The sequence below is a fragment of the Rhinolophus hipposideros genome (genome assembly GCF_964194185.1).
Source record: "Rhinolophus hipposideros genome assembly, chromosome: 11".
NCBI classification, from domain to species: domain Eukaryota; kingdom Metazoa; phylum Chordata; class Mammalia; order Chiroptera; family Rhinolophidae; genus Rhinolophus; species Rhinolophus hipposideros.
In genome coordinates this window covers 49,842,119-49,864,438 of record NC_138057.1, presented here as the reverse complement: position 1 = coordinate 49,864,438, position 22,320 = coordinate 49,842,119, and the positions used below count along the sequence as shown (strand labels likewise).

The following is a 22,320-nucleotide window of genomic DNA, read 5'->3' as shown; positions in this document are numbered from 1 at the left end:
TATACCAGAGTGGGGCCCCATCAGAAAGCAAAGGCCAGGCTTCATGAGAGGAGAGGGTCCCTGAAAATTCTAAAAGCACACCTGGAAATGGAGCCTGGTGTTGGAAGAGCAGCACTGGTCAGCCTGGCAGGGGAGGGAGAGGCACATTCTCCTTGTTTATTCTCAGGCTTGGGCAGCAGGAACATCCCAGAAGGCATTTTTGCATTTTGCCATTGAAATGTTTGCCTTTTTTCACACCAATTTCAGGGCGCTTTTTGAATATTATGGATAATAATCTTTTATGTGTCAAATCCATTGAGAATATTTTCCCCAGTCTATCTCACCTTTTAACTTTGTTTATAGAATTTATTTGTCAGAAAAAAAATTAACTTTTATGTTGTCAAACAGGTATAATTTCTTTGAAAACTTCTGGGGTTTTCTATCTTTATTTGAAAGGTTTCCCAAAACAGTCCCAAATTATACTAAATTGCATTCTCTTACATTTCCATTAAAGATATTATTTTACATTTAAAAGCTTTACTCCACCTAGAATTTATTTTTGGGCTATGTAGTAATTAGGAGTTCAATCTTCTTTCTGGCAAACAGCCATTTGTGCTAGATCCCTTTTTAAATAAATATTTTCCCCATTGAATTGAAATAATATCTTTGTTTTCTATTCAATTTCTGTAGATATGATTTGCTTCTACACTCACCAGTCTATTCCACATATTTATTGATTACAGATTCTCTACAGTTTTATTTATTCTTCTCTTGAAATTTTAAAATAAAAAACCCAGTCTTCTCAATCTCATTCACATGCTAACTGGAACTATACTCAGTTTTTATAATTTGGGAAACTGAAACATTGAATAAGACCTTAAGTAAGATCATTCAAGAACACAGGTTCATTCCATTTGGTCATCTATTACTTTACACCCATCAATAAACGTTGTTGGTAACTTGTTTCTACTTCTCTGTATTTCCTAAATATTTCACAATAAGTTACTTTTGAATTGTTTTTGCAATTTGTAAAAAGCAATTTTGCTTTTAAACAAATCACTAAAACTGTCAGAATTGCCGACACTCTAAGGTGGTCCACTTTGCCTGTAAGAACCCCTTCCTCTCGTGGCTATCTCCTTGCTTCTCTGCTCTTCCTTCCTCATCCCAGAGCAATGGCATAGAAACATGTCCACACAGCCACCTCATACTGTGTCCCCTGAAAACCAAACCAAGAAGGCAGCATGAAGAGGCCCCAGTTGAGTGGTCACCGGACAGGCTGGGCAAAGGCTGGGTTCCCACCCTCTCCAGCTATACTCACCGAAACAATCTGGCTCCGTATTTCTTGCAGGTGGTTTCGAAGTACCTTCATGTCCTTAGACCCAGAAGCCCCAGCATCCAGAACAAACAGCTTATTGGAAATGTGAAGATCATTCCCAAACCTAAGGGAAGAGTGGTAGCCTCAGCAGAGTGATGCCGTCTTACCAGGTATTTCCAGTGCAGGTCCAGGCTCCCGCTGGCCCAAGCAGCTGGTTGGAGGCCAGGAAATTCTGGTGACCTTGCCCCTCGCTGCTACTTTTGCTGGGCTTTGTAATGGTACACCAGGGTGGAAGCCTTGGAGATACCCATGTACTTCAGTCATGTGGATGGGTGCCTCGGGTCCCACAAAACGGCAGGAAAACAGAATGGAAAAATACCAGCTGCCCTGATGCAGGAAAGGTGAGGCCTAACGTACTCACCTCGTAAGTTAAGAGAAGAGATGCTGTTGCAGTTGACAGAGTAAGAATAGAGGGATGACTATGAAAGTTACAACTTAGACCTAAAAATATTAGTAGAAGCCCTTTTTGCATATCAGGAAGATAATAGATGAATGTCTTCAGTTGATAAACCGAGAACTTAGGTTACTAGCATACTACTACATAGAGCTGCGGGTTCAAACTTTCTGTTGACAGACACTATGTAGAAATACGTATTTTTTTTACATGGTGATTGTGTGTATCCATATTTATAAGTGAAACAAAAGTTTCATAAAAATACTTGACATGAAATGCATCCTGATATTCTCCATTCCACTCCACGCCACCCCACTTTAAAGAGTTGGTCTGGACCCCCTAAATGAATTTCATGACCCACTAGTGGGTTACAACAGGTATTTTGAGAAATATTGATTACTGGTATCATGATAATCATCAAAAAACCCTGAAAGCCGAAACAACAAAAAGAACTAAGAATCTGATGCATAACATGGTAACAATAGTTGATAACAATGTATTTCATAATTGAAATTTGCTAAGAGAGTAGAACTGAAATGTCCTCATTGGAAAAAAAAAAGGGTAAATATGTGAGCTGATAGATGTGTTAATAAACTAGATAGTGGGAATCCTTTTACAATGTAAATGTGTATCAAATCGCTGTGACGTACACTTTAAATCTTACAATTTTATCTGTCAATGATACTTCAATTAAACAAAAAAAAACCCACACAACAACCAAAACACAAAACACTCATGTTTCGCTAAAAATGAAAAATATAACAAAAATAGGCCACTGAGGAAAAGAGGCCTTTAGTTTCCTTAATTCCTTTCTCTGATTCACAGGGCTTCGGTTGTATTACCCCTGAAGACCCCATGGCTGCCCTTTACCTGTTCCTGATCTCTTTCAGCAACGTCGTGTCTTTGTCATATCCAAACTCGCCTCCAGCGGGACGAGGAACGTTCATGATGTCGGCATGGGTGGCCACCAGGACAACTCGGAGTGGGTTCTTCAGCTTGCCACCGAAGGCTGGGGAAGAGAAAGAGCTGTCTTAGAGGTAGGTGCTCCTTTGTGACTGCCTCTCCTTTCCAGGGAAGGTGGGGTGCGCTGGCCCCAGACCCAGGCCATCTCTCCAAGTGGATGTGCTACTGCCTGAAGAGGTAAGGGCCCTATGCCATTGTAACCTCTGGGCCCCAGGCCCAGCCAATAAGAGACGAGCCTATTTCCTGGGCATTAAGGAAAGTTGTTCAGAAATGGCCCAGAACCAAGCATAGTACACAGGGTCTCAGATCTATCTCCAAAGAAGCCCTGCTTGCATGGTGAGGGGAGATCTAATCTCTGACCAGGGGGTCGCCCTTCACAAGACCAAAGAAAGCCCTATGAATGCAGCAACACCACCACGGGCATGACTCAAAAGAGAAGCTCCTGTGATTCACACAGACAGAGCCTCTCAATTCTTGGAGGATTTAAGACAAACACATGGAAAAAAAAAAGAAGAGAGAGAAACAAAGAAATAAAGCGGTGGTACTCTGAGCAGGATTAAGCCCAGATTATTTATTATATACGTTTCAAAGAAAAAATTGACTGCTGAGTTTGTATTTCACCAGAGAAAGCTGTTTGCTTTTGTTGTATGAAAAGAACAAAAGATGTTTCTTGCATGCTATCTTCTCCTCTAGGATAAAGTTAAGGTAATGCATTCAGCCAATATGGTCCCTTTTCTTCCATTCTTGATGGAACTACAGAATGGAGAGCTCATTCTGCTTGTGAATTATGAACCCACAAGGTAAAGGTCCAGTAGCTATCAAAGGAAGTATTCCACTTTGCAAGCAACAAAAATGATCACAGCTCTAAAACATAGAAAGAAAGTGAGAGATGGCTCTCAAGGAATAGCTCTGAATTGGGCCTTTGTGGCAGAAATGTGTGATCATGAAATAACTCCCTGCGTAACAAAATGAACAGCTGACCCTCAGGGAACTTCCAGAGTGGAAATCTTCTAGTAGGAAGGAGTAATGAAAGGAGCCAAGGTTGCCAGCCACAAACTATAGGATTCAAGCATGGCCAGGGGTGCAAGGTCAGTGGAAAGGGCACTCACTCACTCAGGGATGACTTAGCTTACCTACGGGTTCTTCAACTGGCACAAGAGACTTCAGGAAGCTGAGCCAGAAAATCACTTGATTCAACTGGATCTCATAGGGTTCTTCTAGACTGAAAACGATGACATGGATTGATGTGGGGTCATTTGCAGCAAAATAGTCATAAGAACAGAAGTATACAGGATTTCCAGAGAACTCCCACACACTGAAATCGCCAACTCCTACAGAGAAAAATAAAGATGACGATCGTGAAATGCCACCACCAAATTTCAATTACGATTTTTCTTAGCACTTCAGGGGTTACTTAAGTGTGGATCTACATATGTAATACAGACCTATCTCTATGATGTATTTCTATGTCTGTTCTCTTTCCATGTCTTTCACCTATATATCTATAAAGCTACCTATATCTACATCTGCTTATCCATTTCCTTAAATATATATTTTCCTGTAATCTTCATAAGTATATCTGCATCAATATCTCTACCATATTTACTTATGTACCGAGTGGTACGTGCGCGCGCGCGCGCACACACACACACACACACACACACACACACACACACACACACACACACACAGTGTGGGCGTATGTGTATGCCTATAAGCATACATAGAAATGTGTGTATACATATATACTTTGTTTGCCCTCAAAATATTGGTATATAAAAAAATAAGCACTACCTGGGGAAAGAACAAATACCCATCATGTCCCTTACACTGAAGTATGAGTTATGCTACAGCATATCTCAATGGATCGCTGAACTCAGAAAGTCAGAGAACATACGTGATGAGATTTGTATCCTCAAATAAATATAAGTATAATTTCTTTTTGGAACATGACAGTGAATAAAATATTGAACATAAAAGTTATTATGAAGTGTAACCTTATCTTGGTTAAATAGTGACTAAATTCATGTTCTACAGGTGAGGGAGCGACATGTTCAGGTCAGACAGAAGCAAGCAGGCTGTCTGGTCAGGTGTTAAGATGTAATAGTTGATAGAGGGGCCAAGCAGGGGTGGGAGGCTGTGTACGGTTGTGGGGCTGTTACTCTCCCACACCTGAGCTGTGGGTGCGTCCCACAAATGCCCCTACCTCTACGCTGCCACATCCCACCAGGACAGTGACCACTATCCACTGATCTTTGGGGCAGCCTGGCAGGACCGCTTAAGTTATAGGATTTCAGGCTTCTTTTCCCTAATTGTTCCCCTCGGTGTGTATTCTGTGCCAGAAAGTCTGTAGTCCAGAATCATTTGGGAAGAGCCACAGGGCTTTTTTAGAGCCTCTTCCTGGAGCACAGGCACTCCTGGGGGGCACAACCCTCTAAGCTTGGCAGCTGAGGTCTAAGCATGAAAAGTTCTGGAACAGAGAAATAGGTCGTTTGAGCACTGGGAACAGTGGTAGCCAGACTTGGGATGGGGGGAGGCCTGTGGAGGGGCAGGAGGTGAGGGCAGGGAGGGTGGGTGCCAAGGACATGCTTCTCCTGTGCCGCAAACCTCTTTGAGCTTGGCTCAAAGAACACTCAACTTTTAAGAGAACAACATGTGCATGGACTTTCATTCTATTCCGTTGGGTCCAGTGGTTCTCAAAGTGGGTTTCCCAGACCAGCAGCAGCAGCAGAGCTTGCTGAAACAGAAGCTCTGGGGGTGGGGCCGGCAGTCTGTGTTTTCACAAGCCCCCCCAGGGATGCTCATGGTGCTAGGGTTTAAGAACCATGGCTTCACACACCAAGTAGTCTATTTCTCCCTGTGTTCAGGATAATAAAAGGGTCACCCTGCAGATGCCATTATCTGATTGCCTCCTTGTGCGAGATGCTGTACCAGGCCCTTTACTAAATCCTTACCAATGAGGGAACTGAGTCTCAAAGAAATAGCTTTGTCCCTGCTCTTAACTGGGTCTCAATAAGTCAGGGGCTCATGTTCCAGTGAGTTGGCCCCAGCTGGGGGCACTGGAGCTCCAGGGGGTGCTCCAGGAAAGACACAGTGGTTGCTGTAGGAGGGAAACCATCTCTGGTAACATTTAAAGCTTCACCCTCTTGGAAATGTTCGAGAGCAAAGAACACACTTGAAATTTTGCTTATGGAAAAAAAAATTGCCTGTGTCCATCAGAGCATTAGCCATTAGTGTCGATGTATTTTAAAATAATTCTTCTTGGGTATATCAAACTGCTAGAGGGACTGTATTTTATGAGATTTCCCATCTAAGTAGATGTTTAAGCTCTACTTTAAAAAATATATGAATTAAATGATAAATGTCTAACTTAAAAAATGAATATATAAAATTACCTAGTTTAAAAAAAAAGAAAAATGACACAATGTTCTACCCCTGAAACTAATATAATATTGTATGTCAGCTGTAATTGAAAAATAAAACAATTAAAAACTATAAAAATTTTTTAAAAATATTAATTTACTTGACAGTCATTTATGAAGCACCTACTGTGTGCCCAGTGCTTTGCTACGTACAGAAGACACCAAGGTGTTTAGCTTTACTTTTTAGGGGTATTAACCAGCCCTGCTTCCGTCCGGGTCACTCCCAGTATCACCACACTGGCCTTCCCTCTGTCCTTTGTGGGTGTGGTAGATGCCCACTGGGACAGGCTCCCTTAGGGGAATGACTTATAGACGTGGCAAAAGGGCACTTGAGGTCCTCTCCCTTTAGGGCGGGTGGGACATACCATTCAAATAGGCGTTCTGGATGTCAATGGCCTTGGTGGACTGGTCGTCGGCGGAGCAGTGTGGGTGGTGGGCTGGCGCCACGAACACCTCCAGCATGCCTTTGGTGAGGCCCGGCTCAAACATCATGCTCCGGCTCCTCACACTCACGTTCTCGCAGCCCGGGTACAGGTTGTTGATGCTCACGGAGACTGCAGGCCAGAGAGGAAGCAGGTTAGGCCTGCACAGGGGAGTGTGCGCACCCGCCTCCCTCCCAACCTTCGCTCAGGTGTTGTCTTCCCGGGACACTGTCTCTGTCCCCACCCCACTCCTGCTTCAGGCCGGGTTGTGTGTGTGTGCGCCCCTCGTGTTGTTCTGTGCAGCAACATTTCCCAGAAACGTTGCACTGACTCTTTGTTTGCTCCTCCTCCCATGTCTTTCTCCTGTGCTGCTCTGTGCTAAGAGGCTGACGCCATGGTTGCCATCTCCCAGGCTCGCTTGCCATGTGCCGCTGGTGCCCGTCAGCCAATGGGAGGCACTGCAGAAGCTGGGAGGAGAAAGGCCGAGGTATTTCTTCCCTCCTCACTGCTTGCTGCTTCCCTGATACCAATTGCATCTCTCTGACTCTAGGTCCCCGAGTGCCTTTAGCTTCAGCTTTTCCAGGAACACGATTTCTTCCTCTTGTCTTTACAGCCCCAGGGCAGATAAAGTCTTCCCTCTGTTCCTAACCTCCAGATACTTCACTATCTTATGTATGTTCCTGTGAATCTTGCCCACGACTCTGAAATTTCATTAAAATCCCCTGCAGGACACTGACTGATGTAGATGAAACGAATACCACTCTGGTACATGAGATTGTTTTGGGTTGAATGCAGAATGATTTGAGACAGTAGCAGGTCATGGCATTAAATAATGCTGACTCCCACAGTGAGAACGTTATTCCTTTAAATTCCCCTGAAGGCCTTTGAATTGCTCTAGCAGCACGTCTCAATCTGCGCCATTAAGTTTTGAGCATCTCTTCAATCCTTGCTAATGTTGCCTTTTAAGAAAGAAGGAGTGGGCAACAGTATAGAGCTAGGTTTTCTCACATTATTTGCTGTTGATTACATTTATTTTATTTACGGCAGTGGTATTTACTGGTTTTCCATTGATGGTAAGGATATTAACTATTTCATTTTCAAATCAATGTGTTTAAGCAAATAAAAAGAATGAATCAGCTTAACAAACATTATATAAATAATAATGGTGATGTTCAAGGGGAACCAGTTGAATAAGACAGTATGTGTCCCCTGCATCAGGGTACAGAGGCTGTGGGCCCCCAGGGAAGGCACCCTGTGCTCACTCACTATCACGTTGTTTGCTGGCTTGCTCGTCTCTCCCAATAGAGTTGAGAAGGCAGAGCCAGTCTGTCTACTTCAGGGCTAGGACTTGGGGCAGCCGAAGTAGGGGTTCCATACGTGCACCGAGGGAGGAGCCCAAATGAGCTGAATTCTACTCTATAGATAGTACTTTTGGTTCACAGTTAATAGCAACAGACGTTGCAAGATACGAGAGAAATGACCATTTCACCTGGGTGACGTGACTTTAAAATTGGTGAGCCAAACACTAAGGTAACCCCTTGTTTAAAGACCAAAGATTTTAGACTGAGGGCATGGACAAGGGGACTATGCAAGGGTGGGGGTTGGGTGAGGATGAGAAAAGTGGAGTGGCTGGGTCCCGTACACGAGAAGGAGGAGGGACAATAAGATGGGAAGAGTTATTCATACATATTTGTGTTTCTTTTCTGATTATATAAGTAGGCACTTGGCAAACAGAAATGTAAAGAAGAAAACAAAATGAGTATTCTCAATGGCAGTGTGGTTGATATTTTAGTGTATTTCTTTGCAGATTGTTACTCCAGGTCTGATCAAAGGTATGGAGTTTCCCAAGAATGGGTTTGTCCATTTCCCTGTGCCATGAAACCTGTGTCCGGGACGACCACTGTCAGGGACAAACCTGCCTGAGTGGCATTGTGGGCTCCTGCTTGTCAAGGGTTGCCGACAAAACCTGGGACACGACAGGCATTCCTGTACCTTGCAGACATTTGCGTTTGGAGGATAAAAGGACAGGATTTGTATTCAGGATTATTAAAATAGTTTCACAGGGAAACATTGAAATCATAGGAAAAAAACTTATATTTTTTGCGAACTATTGGCCCCTGGTGGTAAAAAGGGGCAGGCCCGATGGAGAAGCCACTCGCAGCCTGGTCAGAAAAGACTTCCTCCCACATGGTCTTCTCTGGGGAGAGCTGGCCAGTCTCCTGAAACTTTCCTCCTGGACCCTCGCTCCTCCACTGACACGGGGCATTTCCTTCCTACTACAGAACCACAATGCAATGGCTCCGACACGTAGCTGGCCATAGAGCGAGTATGTATGTGGCATCCAGACAAGCTGTGGGGGGCAGACCACCATGTGCCCTTAGTGATTGCAGGCAGGGGCGGACCTGTTCCACCCAAGCCACCTGGTCCTATCTCCTGGCTGGTGGCTCAGCCTTTAGCCTTCAGTGTTTTCGGGAGATGGCAACACAAAGGGCCAGCTTTCTTAAGGCAAACAAGCTCCCTGCTGTCACAGTGACATAAACATGCCCACGTGGGCATCTCTCCGGGAAAGGAAAAAGACCTGACCATTCTAACAGAGATCATGGGTGTCCAGAGTGCTGGTCTGGGACATAGCAGAGTATGACCCACAGGTACAAGCAGTGCCACTCTGAAGTGACAATATTGCTGTTTCTGGAAACAGACCTCCTTCCCTGGAGGCCACAGCCCCTCACTAGATCCTGACCCCTTTCCCAGCCCAGTCTCCCCCAGGTGGCCCTCGTGTCACCTCTTATTTGTGCCACACACTGCTTTTCCAAGAACGCCCTTAATGCTGTTTTGTGCGAGCCAGGAAGTAACTGGTGAGCTGCCTGGACTAGAGCTGGGGGGGTATCGGCTCTGGATGCTGCCTGCCCCCGCACTGGGCAGGAGGAGGGCCTGCTACCGAGCCTGCAGGCAGAGCTCCTGGCTCTTCCCAGGTCTCAGGCAGGTCTAGATTTAGCCGAAGATGAGTCCTCTCCGTTCCAGAGGCTGGACTGCACAGAAATGTTACCCATCCCTTGGAGCAGATTGACCACCTGGGCATTAAGCAATGCAGGCCTCTATGGGACACCTGCTAGGCCCTCCAGGCCACCTGGATTTAGCTACACAGAACTGGGACTGAATTCCACCTCTGACATTGGGTAGGGATGACCTTGGCCTTGGGGTCACACACTCCAGTGCATTCCTGAAATGCACAGGGCAAAATTTCATGCATGGGGTGGAGGAGTCTTCTTCTGAGCTCCCTCTTTGGTCTGTGGGACTCAGATTTAGGGGACTGGGTGGAGAAGGGGTAAAATGCAGAGCTTGTGCCCCCCTCAATGGGGTAGCCGCCCTCCTCCCCACTAACCGGCACCAGGCAGAAACGTGAATCCAGTGTGGCCAGAACTTCTCCTTTTCCAAAAGAGGAAAAGTAACTGGCTTGTTAGATGAAATCTCTTTAGATTTTTAAATGTTGGCAGTTTATTCAATTTTTTCCTTCCACTCCCTCACACTACACAAACTGCTGCTTGCCAGGCTGCTTGGTTTCAGCCTCTATTTAGGCAGAAACACCTATGTCTCTGAACCTTGAGTTCTTTTTCTCTGAAATGGGTTTATGATACAACCTCACAAAGTTGTGAGACTACAATGAGATGATATGTGTGCCGCACCTGGAACGCAGGTCAGCACTAACTATGCTTATCTCACAAGTGCCTTTCTATACTTTCTTGCTTCTACCTTTTGTTTTTGTCTCCAAGGAGCGGCAACTACGCCAGCTGAACAACCGTTTACTGTTCCCTTGGCCTTCTCTCATATCTTTCCCGCATTTGTTACTTTCTTCAGTCTTGCAAATCCCCGAATGGACTTTCTTTTAGACAAGTGACACAGAGAGCAGAGCTGTGCTTCCTGAGGGAACATGACATTAGCTCCCGGGAGAAGGGAATACATTTTGAAGGTTTTCTCCTTTCAGATCGTTCTGGTTAGAAAGACAGCGTCCTCTGGGACCACAGGACCCCAGAGAAGTTCTAAAGAACTAAATCCCAAGGGATACAAGATAGAGCAGTGTTTACATCCTAACAGTCCTTTCAGAGAAGCCTGGCCCCCGCTCAGAAGTTACCTTGACAGAAATTTGAGAGTTCAGCGAGGGAAAACAGCTCTGAACCAGGGTTACTAAGAGAACAAGAGAAGCAGCCTCCTCATGAGACCCGCTGTGTCTCTGTGCCGATTGCACCTGGGGTGGATCTTTTTGTCCAAAGGGTACATTGTCCTTGAGAGAATCTTCTGTCACTGAGCCCTGTGACCCAAGCTTCTCTACTCACTGGCTGAAGGATGTTATTATACACGATGAGACTTACTGATAATCTGGCCATCCTGAGTCAAATTTTATCAAGAATCACTTCCAGATTCTTCCAAATATGGAAAATTGACCACAAGTAAGATGAGTGAAGATATATATTACTTCTGAGTGGTGGTGTTGATCAGCAGATAAAAAAATCTCTTCCTTGACGGGAAGCCATAGGCCACTTGATGTGTGGCTGGTTCGGTTTAGTTCACGGGACCTGGGCCATAACCTTCATACCCAATGGGCACTTACAAAAATCCCAGATCACAGGTCCAAATAGATCTCTTTATTCTTTGTCTCTCTCTGCCTTACACACACATACGCACATGTGCACCGTCTCTCTCAGCCCCCAATACTGGTTCAGGCTAGAGTGACCTTAACTCACAGCGGGAGAGAGCTGGCTCCCTCTAGGGGTGACACTGGAACTGCCAGAGAAGCTGACCTTCAGCTAGAAATACTGGCAAAATTACAGTGTAAAATGGGAAACGTGCGCACACACATGCCCTTACTCAGGAGTTGTATGTGGGTCAATAAGCACTGACGCAGGAGCCAGATACTTCATGAGCTGCCAGCTGTGTGGCTCTGAGCAGCCTGTTTGACCCCTGAAGGCCTTAGTAAAATGGTGACAAAAATAACCCGTAAGTCTGTCCCGTGGATGAAATGAGGTGTCACACGTACCACATTTTGCTCTGTTCCTGACACACAGTGCACCATAAGTATTAGCAATATGTGTTAGCAACTTTATAATCATTCTAATCATAAATCTGTTTATTTTTTTCTCCAAGTTTCGATTTTATTGCTGTGATCAGAGAAAACAAGTTGAAAGGGGCATGTAAACCTCAGTCAACTGTCTCCCCCACACTAATGCTCCCCAGACCTCCTTCCTGATGGGGAGAGGCATTACATAGAAACACAAACTGGAAAATAACTGGTTTTCAACCTAGGGAACAGATATGACACTTTGTAACATCATGTACAGAAAAATGTATCTGAGGCACAAAGATTCAAAGCAGACATTGTTTAGGAAAATCTTTGAAGGTTCTATTCTTATCTTCCCTAAACTTAAGTCCCTTGTTCTAAAGGAGATTTTGGGAGAGATAACACCCAGGTTGCACAAGTTCCTCTTGCCCACTGTGGGTGTTTTTCCCTAGGGAAGGACAGGTAACCTGCAGTTCTGGGTGTGAATCCACCACTAATTGTGTCTGCAGAAGGTAAGGAAAGACAGCAAAGCCTGTTTCCCACCCAGGGAGCACGTGAGTGGAGGCACCAACCATGAATACCGTGAATACCGTTAAGGAGGCTTTCCAAACCACCAACCAACTGGGAGACGTGCAGGAATGATACTCCCATATGAATCCCCTTGTCTTGCTCTGTGCTCTTGCATTTCTGGGTGTGCCCACAGCCTTCCAAGAAAAAAGCATGGGGGTGAGGACCCATCCTGGAGCCAACATTTGATCTGTGCAGTCTGGAACCAGTGTTAGTCCAAGTTCTTTGTGTCCTCAATGGCAGAGTCCCAAGTAAAACATGACACAAATCTGCTATTTGTACATTTGTGATTTTGGACCTTTGTGTCTGTGGACATGACTTCAGTGAGGCCCTTTTCTTGCTATTCCCAGGGCAGTTTCCAATTATTGGGCAATAGGGGCGGGGGGTTACAAGGCCCACAGCTGGCCTAGATCACACCTGAAAGCCACCAAGGCAGTGGGATCTGGTCCATCTGGGACCAAGCGACCATCACAAAGCCATCACTCATCTTAGACCTTGACTGCAGAGAGGGCAAAAGTAAGCAACTATGGGGGAGACAGGAGTCCAGGTGGAGGTGCCTACCTGTTGGCTTGGAAGCCAGGGGCGAAGGTGGGAACCTGGTGGAGTTGGTGGAGGAGAGTCTGGGCCGGCGTCTCCTGAAGAAGCTCCTCAGCAGCCCACACTTGAGAGACTCCACCAGGGTGGTCTTCCCAGACCCCGAGTGCCCGAACAGTTTCAGTTTGATTCTCGGTTGCAGGTTCTGCGTGGGTCTCAGCTGCTGGATGAAGAGTCCTCGGTGTGTATCCTGAACACAGATGAAAGAGGGCCTGTTAGTCACAAGAAAAGAAAAGATCCTGAGCAAGTGGCAATGCTGATTCCCAGGATTCCAAACCTCTGGGCTGCATCCACCCTGGTCTGTTAAACTTATTCATGTTGTTCTGTCCTCATTACGTGCTTAAAAAATTCATGTAAGATGCACATAACACACAATTCACCACTTTAACCATTTTAAAGTGTACCATTCAAGGGCTTTTAGTATATTTACAATGTTGGACCATCACCACTGCTATCTGAGCATTTTTGTCACCCCAGAAGGAGACTCCACTCCCACCAGCAGTCACTTTCCATTCTCCTCTCTGCCCAGCCCCTGGCAACCATCAATCTGCTCTCTGTCTCTATGGATTTGCCAATTTCCATTACATTTTGATGCATAATGAATTGGGTGGAACAATTCCTGTGAAACAGCGTCACTGGCCAAGGGCACCTACTCCTATCTGTGTGATGGTACACGATGTTCCTGTGATGGTACATGATGATGACAACAAGGGCATTATGAGGTACAAAGCTAAAGCATGGGGAAGGGGCCAGAGGACACGATAACCTTCCCACTTTCTTCTTTCTCAGTCCTACAGGGAGAAGCAGGAGTCTCCCCAACACCAGTTAATTCACATTCATTCATTCATCAACATTTTTGGACAGCCTCCCATGTGGTAAGCACAGTGCTGGGTACAGGAAGCTCTAGACCTGCCCAGATCCGTGGTCTTGGGGAAATACACACATGTGAACACTCTGACATCAAATATAACATGAATTCTTTGGATGGGATGGTATTTGCAAGGTGCTCTGTGCACCGAGTGCTCTATATAGTGGGACATCGATCATGCCACGTTGGTTCCACCCTGTCTCACAGACCAGTCCTATTTCACCATCCCAGCCTGGCTTCCGTCTCTGCTCTGCGACAAGGACCTATTGGAGCTGTGACATGCAGCCTGAGATGGATTCCTTTTTCTCTATCCAGGACGATCCTCTCTGCTCTGGCCTGTTAACTTCCATGCATCCCAAGAGACTATCTAGCTGTGATCTTTCCCAGAAGTTTCCTCCCTAGCAGGCTCAGGCCCACACGTGGTTCTCCATCATGACCCCATAAGACTGCAGGATAATTGTGTTAAGCAGTCTCCCTCTATCCTAGGAGCCAACCTGAGGTGAGAGATGGTATCCCCAGGATCTGGCTCTTGTAGGGTGCTCAATAAAAAGGTGTGATATAAATGATTTGACTCAGATGTGATCCATGCAAGTGTTTCAGAGATAAACGCCTTTCCGTCTCAGTGTTAGCTCAGACCTGGCTGTACCATTGCTACCAGTTCTAAATCTTGGAAGGTGCCAACGTTCCTCCCCCTGATTTTCTATTGGTAAATTGGTGACCGCTTTCAACAGGGCAACACTGCCACCTAGCCAGCATTTAGGAAATGTGTAGTGGCATTTTTAGCTGTCACTGTTGAGTGATGCTACTACTTATTGGTGGTGGGTCCTAGGTGCCCGGACATATACTGAGCAGTAAGAATTCTCCTGGACTGACTTCTGAATGTCTGCTGAGTATTTATATAGGAGATACCTTGTTTATGATCACCTGAGTTTAGGACTTAAGTGCATCATTTTACATATGACCCAGAGGGTTTTTTTGTGGGGGGCGGCGGCATGGTTTAATACATACTGAGTTTTCCAAGAATGCAACTATTTTATAAATTGGTGGAAAAATACATGTAATTTTGATTTTCATGCGCTTTGTCCTTGCATTTCTGAAAACCACTGTCATCAGATAAGCCCATGACGCCCTGAAGCAAATCTACCTTCTTCCCTCATTCTGATTTAACCTTCAAAAGCAGCCCTTTTATCTTCCCTTTAAATCAAGCCATCCTGCTCACACCTCCCCCGGTGAGCATTGAACTTCAGTCAATGTCCCATGAGCGTTGCCTTCCATTTTGAGTGTCTCAATGAGTAGATTAAGAAGTTCTCTATCTATTTTGTAACACATAGCTTCCTAACACACGTGGATCCTTTGTGTGGAGCTGATGTTTGCTACTCCTGAGACAGGGGAATGGTAGAAAACCTGCTTGGGCTTCAGGGGATCCTTGGGGCACTGTGCAATTAACGGGCTGGGGGCTCTTTTCTGGGTCCTGCCCTATCGATCTTGCCATTTTCTGCTTTGGCCAATACATCTGTTCTGTGTGAAGAAATGAGGGCACAGTCATCTCTTCTGCATGAGTTTCACAGGCCCTTCCACTCTGATGAGACGTCAGCCATGGCACCCTTCGGACGCTGCTACTGCCCCGGCGTGCTTCCAGAAGCCACTCTGAAGCAAGGCTGGCTTGCTCCTGTGCATCTGAGAGAAGTCCTGTCTGTGCCTTGCTTCCCGCTGCCACGCCTCAGAGGACAGCGCCCTCTCCTTTGAATTCCACACAGAGATGTGGGGCCTGGAAGCTTTTGGCATTCTGTTTCCCGGGCCAGCTCCAGACATGGAGGCGAGAGGGAAGAGGCAGGCTGTGATGAAGACTGTCCTTACTCCAGTGAGGTCCTCTGAGCCCTCAAGGCCCCAACCTGGGCTGTGTCCTTGGCCCAGTTAGTCCAGTTTAGTGAAAATCACCCCTTTGATATTTGATCAGATTTCTCAGCCACCATCTTTGATATCTGATCACCCTTGCCTGTCCTCAGCAAGAACCCTGTTGAGTCTGTGTATTGTAACCTTTAAAATGTTCCATTTTCCTGCTGCTTCAACATCCCCGAACAGGCTGTGAGCACCTACCCAGACCCACCAGTATGATAAGGTGGTCCCTGCCTTAAGTTTCCCTTCCTATCCTCCCAACTGTGACTCACTGACATTCAAATGCACCAGTGACACCCCACACCTTTTTTTGTGTACCCCGCCCTGCTTCCCAATAAAGGTCCTTGCCATGGGTCCTCTTTGCTTCTCCCACCTGGTGGAATTCATGCCCTCTGACTCCCTTCTTGACTCCTATCTCTCTGGGACCTGTGAGTATAAGAAAAGTTGTTTTCTCCTGAGCCTCCCCTCTTCCTCCTCTTGTGGCCACACCTGGCTGACCATCTTATAGAAGAAGGATCCAAAGCACTCGGTCTAGCAAGAGGCCTCCTGGCCTTGATGTTTCCTCTTAGCAATTTTCCATCCATGGACCCCGCCCTGTCCTTGGCTATAAATGTCCACCTGTCATTACTGGAGTCAGAGTTGAGTCGATCTCTCTCTTCTGCTACAAGCCCCTCCTCCAGTGACCCCTGAATAGAGTCTGCCTTACCATCCTTAACAAGGCTCATGAGTTACGTTTTAGCACCTGGAGGCCTGGAGACAGACGCATTTCTGGCCTGCAGCAGTAACGCCCATGCTTACGACATGTCCCAGCTTACATTGTGCCATCACTCACACTTCTTGTTTAAACCTCAAAGAAGTCTTTCTAGTTAACGTGGTCATTCTTCCTTTCAGATGAAAAAACTGAAGCTCAGCGAGGCCAAGGCATTTCCTCAAGACAAACACAGATCTCACCACTCGGTCTTCTTTCTACCACTGCTGCTGCTGAAAGGGAGGTGGAGGGTTTCTCACAAGCAGAGGGACAAAGGGAGAAACAAAGATTTGCAAGGTGAGGGCAGAATCTCAAAGCAGGGGCGTGCGAGTTACAAGCCCTGAAGAACTCCCAAGGAGGGCCATTTCCAGTTTGCCCACTTGAAATACACTTCCCGGTTAGTGTAAGGTGTCCAGTGTAATGCTGCCTTGGGGGTATTTCGATTTACAGTAATATAAGTCACTGCTACCAAAAGGCAGATAGAATGAGCAGGGTCCCTCCCTGCTCTGGATTTGCACAGACAAAGGGCACATCTTGTTGCAGCTTCTCTTTTTTCCCTAAGGAAATGACTTGGCTTGCGGGCCTGTGTTAGTATCTCCAGTGTCCTCAGGGAGCTGTGAGAGGCAGGGGAACTTCAATTCTCGATCAGAAATAGCGAGTCTTGATCTGAAGGAGCTGTGCTCATCTTAGAATCACTTACAAGTTCACACGCTGTTTCCCAAATAATAACCGCCCTCAAGAAATCTTGTTTTTCCCCCCAAGAAAATCCTGCTTTGCTGAAATCACAGCTCGACGTATGATGTCCTCAATTCAGGGAGATCATACAAACACACACATGCAAATTCTCTCCTCTCGAGTGGGGATGAGGGACAGCAGGTGAGAAAAGGATTTCGAAGCCAAAAGGGATAAATGGACCTCAGGTGTCCCACTTTCCCCTCCTGTCCTCTGCCCAGGGCCTCTGCTCATCTCCTGGTCCCTCCTTTTCGCCTTCCACCAGGAGTTGCTGGCCTGAGCTGGGACTGACTTGCACTCCACCTTGCCTTTGGGAAGATAAGTCAGGAAACTGCCCTCTATCAAGACTGACAGAATCTGCCATAATCTTGACAGGTCTGGAAAAGCGAAATATACTTGCGTCTTCTCCTTTGTAAGGAAATCTAACCTCCTCCTGCTCACTAAGAACGATGGGGAATCTGAACACAACCAAATTTGATATCGATGTACAGGACACACGGAAGTTTCTGAAATCTCTCCCCACCTGGTGGGCAGCACATTTTCACTTTTCACCATTAGATGGTGCAGCAGAGGCAGGGTGGGTCTGACCAGTGTCCCCAGGAAGGCAGCTCCCATGAACCTAAGTGTGTGTGTTCTTCAATGCAGACTAAGGTTTTGATGTGAAAAGGGTTGGAGGCAGATACTGAGTTGTTCCTGACTAGCTCTGAAGGTGGAAGAAAATCAACTTCTTTGGACTAGCGATGTCCATGGCCTATATTTAACAGGAGCTGCAAGATCACAAAACCTGGCCTGGTCAAGCCCTCACTGCAGTAACACTGCCCGAGGAGTGGAGAGTTGGGACTATTGTATTCCCTAAACTCTGGCTCATGACTTGAAATAGTTTCCTGTTTGTGTCCCCCATAACACCCCCTGGGCCAGGAGGTGTGGTTGGAAGGGTGTCTAGGGGTGTGGGCGTCTTGCATGCAAGGCTGCCAGGGTTGGGGAGAGAAGGAGAAAGCAGCATCGAACACGGAGGACTCAAAATCCTAAACCAGAACACATTTGTAAGCTTCAATCATTTACACAGGCATGTGCGCCTCCATTTTTATTCTTGCCCAAGGCTCACAGAGTAACTGAGCCTGGACAACCCCAGTCCAAGCACCTTCATATCTCACCTGGCCACCAAGACCATCTTCTATCTGATCCACTTGTCTGAGCAATGAGAGGCAAATTCATAAAACCTAAGTCAGATCATGCTCCCATCTGCTTAATACACCTGGACCAAATCTCAGTCTCCTTACCAAGGTCTGCAAAGCTTGGCCTACCTCTCTGGTCAGCTGACCTTGGCCATCACCCTGTGCCCAGATCACTGTGCTCAAGCTCTGGAGCCAGCCTGGTCTGTGTCTAGGGACATACCCAACTCTACGGCCTCACGCCTTTTGCGTGATTCCCTCTGCCTTCCACCAACCCTTTCTTGTTGCCTCCTCTTTCTTGTCCTTCAGGTGTCGGTTTAAATGCCACCAGAGAGACAGACATCCCCTGACAATCCAGTGGAAAGTAGCTGCCACCCACTTTCATTTCATCCGATTTGAGTCTGTTGCACTTACACCAGGGGACAGTGAACCTTTCTGTGAAGGGCCAGGTGGTCTCTGTTGGGACTTTTGTATTCAGAAACCAGCCATAGACAATAGTCAATGAAGGGTATTGCTGTGTTCCAATAAAACTTTATTTACAAGAACAGGTGGTGGGCCACCTTTGGTTTATAGGCCATTGCTTGCCACCCCTTAACTCACCCTATCTGGCATTTTTCTTCTTTGTTTATTGCCTGAGTCTTGCTTCTTTTATTCACTGATCTCTCTGATACCTAGAACAGTTCTTGGCATATAGTTGGTAGTAAGATTATCTTTTAAATGAATATTATTTGTTCACTGCTTTGCTCTTTAAAGCTCTGGTAAACCTCAGTTTCTAGTTTCCTTTCTTCCAACAACTTTTCCCCCTGGAAATTTAGTTTCACTCTCTCATCAGAAAAGATGACTAAACATCTGGTGATTGACAGGAAGAGCATCCCGCCATCTGGGAAAGCCAGATAAGTGCATGGAGAGGTGACATGGCTTTCTGCATGTGGCAGGATGCAATTAGACCCAGCACCGATGGAGCAGCAACTCTTAATTATGCAAATGTAGCTTACTTCTGAATTTTTAATTCTGGGCAAACTCCCAACTTTGTCCTCTTCGAAAATATTCCGGGTACTTTTCTCACTGTCTAGTCTTAGGCTTAGGAAAAGCAACTACTTCCAATATCAGTTTATGAAAAATTTGATTAGAAGGACAACCAAACAAAATGAAAATAAGCCAACTCCCCTGTAGTATTTTAAAATCGGATAAAAATGAGACTTGCAGTGATAGTAAAATGGACGCTAATGCAAAATCTAAGTGCATCTTCCCTTCGCTCACCTATCATAACAAGCACCCCTCCTTTTTTCCTAGAAGGAGAATTGATTTGACTAAGCAATAGTACAGTTCTTGGGCAGGTTTGGAGGGCTGAACTGGGCTTTTGTTTAGTGGTGGGGGTGAGCACAGGGGCGAGGAGAAGAGGCAGCTCCTGTTCGGTAAGAAGTGTGGACGTAACGGGGCCATATACTAAACCCGACAGCTCAGGGGAGGCCTGCATAGCAGGCCTTACAAACTCAGAGACCAAAGTAACCACAAAGGATGGTCTGAACATCAAAACTCCTAACTAAAAGTCATGGATAGTCACATCCTAGGCCTGCAGCTTCCTTGACAAAGGTCAGTTTTCACCTTAAGTGAGCCTGCCTGTTGTCCTTCTGTATCTAAGGTAACAGACACTTGGAATGTCAGAATAATCCTGTCTTTCCGGACCCCTCAGGGTATAAACCAAGGCACAGGAGCAGGTCACAGAACCCCTCATGGTTATCTTGTTCCCCGATACCATTTCTATGTGCTGTAAATGTTAATTACTAACTATCCTGTACCCACCAATGTAAAAGAAGTATGTAACTCTCAGATTTACTTTTTATCCAATCCCAGAAATCTTCCTGCTTTGCTTTCTCCCACCTCCTTAATCTACTACCAATAGATTTCATGTACTTTCCTTACGGAGGCTGATTCAAATGCATAAAATAAGCTGTAAAACTGCCATTCTTGGGAGCATTTTCTCAATCCATTGAGATTTTGCTTCCCAGCAACTGTCACCAGTTTGGCTCAAATAAACTCATAAAAATTCTCTACAGGTTTGGATGTTTCTTACATGGACAGGAGATTGTGCCTGAAGCCCAAGGTGTGACTGTGGTGGTTTCCAAAGACCCCAAAAGCAATGGTGTGCTGGTCAACCAGCTTGCTAGGGTAAAAACAGCCCTGATTTGCAATGTTTGCTATTCCCATAGTGTAAACACTGCCACCATTGTGACAACACTGAACATGCAGTTGGGAAGAGGTGTGCAGGGTGGGCTCTCCCAGGCAGTTCCAGAGGCTCCAGCACACCACTATCCCCCAATCACTTCATGTTGAAGTGGGTCAAAGCAGACTGACTTAGCTCAGGCCTGCGCTGTGTTCTTCCTTCCCCCACAAGCCTCAGCTAGCCTCACTCCTACCCTGCCCAAATTCACTGGTTGCAAGGTTTCATCTCCCCAGGGTCAGCCCCTTGCGCTGTCGCCTCTTACTCTCCTCTGGCCGGTCCTCTGCTGCCCCACATTGGTCAACAAGATGACTTTGGTTCTACCTCAAGAACAGAAAAACCCATGGCTTTCCTAGCAAACATTGTTTGAATATATATTCCTGGGCAAATCAGCTGATTAGAGGTGAAAACACAGGGAGCTTTTTTGGAAACCAAATGGAATGGCATAGCAATTTAAGGCCTAACTCCTCTACTGTCCCAGATACAGATTTCTCCCCCTGAATGTGTTTAGCAAGAGTGGTTTTTCAGAAGGTGGCACCACCTCAGGGGGTGTCAGAAAATGTGTGGAGGCCTTTTTTGGTTTCCACAATGAATGGAGGAGAGAAGCTATGATATGAGATGCTGGAGGTCCTGGAATCCTGCAAGGACAGAAGTCCCACCCACCCAAATACAGTAGAGTATGGTTAGAAATGCTTGGCGGCCAACGCTTCCCTTTCTGGCTTCTCAGGAAGCTGAGGTCTAAAGTCTTTTGAGGGAATAACTAAGGTAAGCAAATACGTGGGTCAGCTTGAGCATGGAGTCTGGAAGAGTCTGTAGAGGGGAATGGGGCCTGGGTTACCCCACAGAAGGAGACTGGTGCAGCCACACAGCAAGAGAGCTCAGTGCAAGGAAGGATTGCCCCTGGCTGGCCAGGAATCACCCTGAAGAAGTCCTGATCTCCTTGAAGGAGCACCAAGAGCAGACATTTCTATTTCAGGTCTGAATTTGAGCTTTGCACTACCGTGTTTCCCCGAAAATGAGACCTAACCGGAAAATAAGCCCTAGCGTGATTTTTCAGGATGCTCGTAATATAAAATAAGCCCTACCATATTTCCCCCAAAATAAGACCCGGCCTTATATTAATTTTTGCTCCAAAAGATGAATTAGGACTTATTTTATATTATGAGCATCCTGAAAAACCATGCTATAGCTTGTTTTCCGGTTAGGTCTTGTTTTTGGGGAAACACAGTAAGTAAGTAGCATGTTGCTTCACCTCTCTGAGTCTTGTTTCCTGCAGGCACACCCCCATTCCAGGGATGCTATAAATTACAGTGCCTGCCAAATGCAAAAGAAGAAAGCAGACAGGTAGCTGATGCACTTATGCAAACTGATATGCAAACCACAGGGCAGGGACAGCTGCCCAAGGGAAAAGACACATTTTCACAGAAAAACAGAACATCACACCAATAAACTGAATTTCTCACCTTCCGGAGTCTTGCAAGGAGACCAGCTACATGTTCATGCTGTTCCGATCTAGCAAGATCTTCTGCTGTCTTTCCATCCTGTTGGGAGAAAAATGATTAGTTTCTTTCCTTCGCAACAGAGAGCTGTGTGTTCCATACGCTAATTCTGTCACTGGAGGCAGAAACAAGAATAGGAATCAGAAGCAAAGAAAGTGGACTAAAAGAATGTGTGCTGGCTTATTTTCCTTTCTGTGGAATCCTTATTTCATTTGATTGTCCAGGAACAGAAAAGAAGAAGTAGGACGAAATTGTGCATTGGTGTTTGGAGGTCCAGTAGTGAGATGTCTCAGGCTCACAGGCTTTAATCAAACTTGGAACCTTATTAGCGGGCAGACTTCTTGGTGAACTAAATCTCTCTCCACTTAGGCAGACAATACAGATTGTCGTTAGATGCCAAATTCTAGTTAGTGCC

The 22,320-nt window shown here is 46.0% G+C and overlaps 1 protein-coding gene across 2 annotated transcripts in view; it reads right to left on the bottom strand.

Annotated features, from left to right (window-relative positions):
• The window catches only part of DAPK1 (death associated protein kinase 1), a 169,130-nt gene that overhangs the window by 8,290 nt on the left and 138,520 nt on the right, over window positions 1–22,320 (bottom strand). For both annotated transcript variants that reach the window (XM_081066320.1, XM_081066319.1), the window contains exons 19-24: window positions 21,870–21,947; window positions 12,737–12,959; window positions 6,499–6,687; window positions 3,845–4,042; window positions 2,619–2,757; window positions 1,298–1,418 (exon numbers count right to left, since the gene is read on the bottom strand). In XM_081066320.1, coding sequence (XP_080922446.1) covers window positions 1,298–1,418; window positions 2,619–2,757; window positions 3,845–4,042; window positions 6,499–6,687; window positions 12,737–12,959; window positions 21,870–21,947 — 948 coding nt within the window. The remainder of the gene's footprint in view (window positions 1–1,297; window positions 1,419–2,618; window positions 2,758–3,844; window positions 4,043–6,498; window positions 6,688–12,736; window positions 12,960–21,869; window positions 21,948–22,320) is intronic.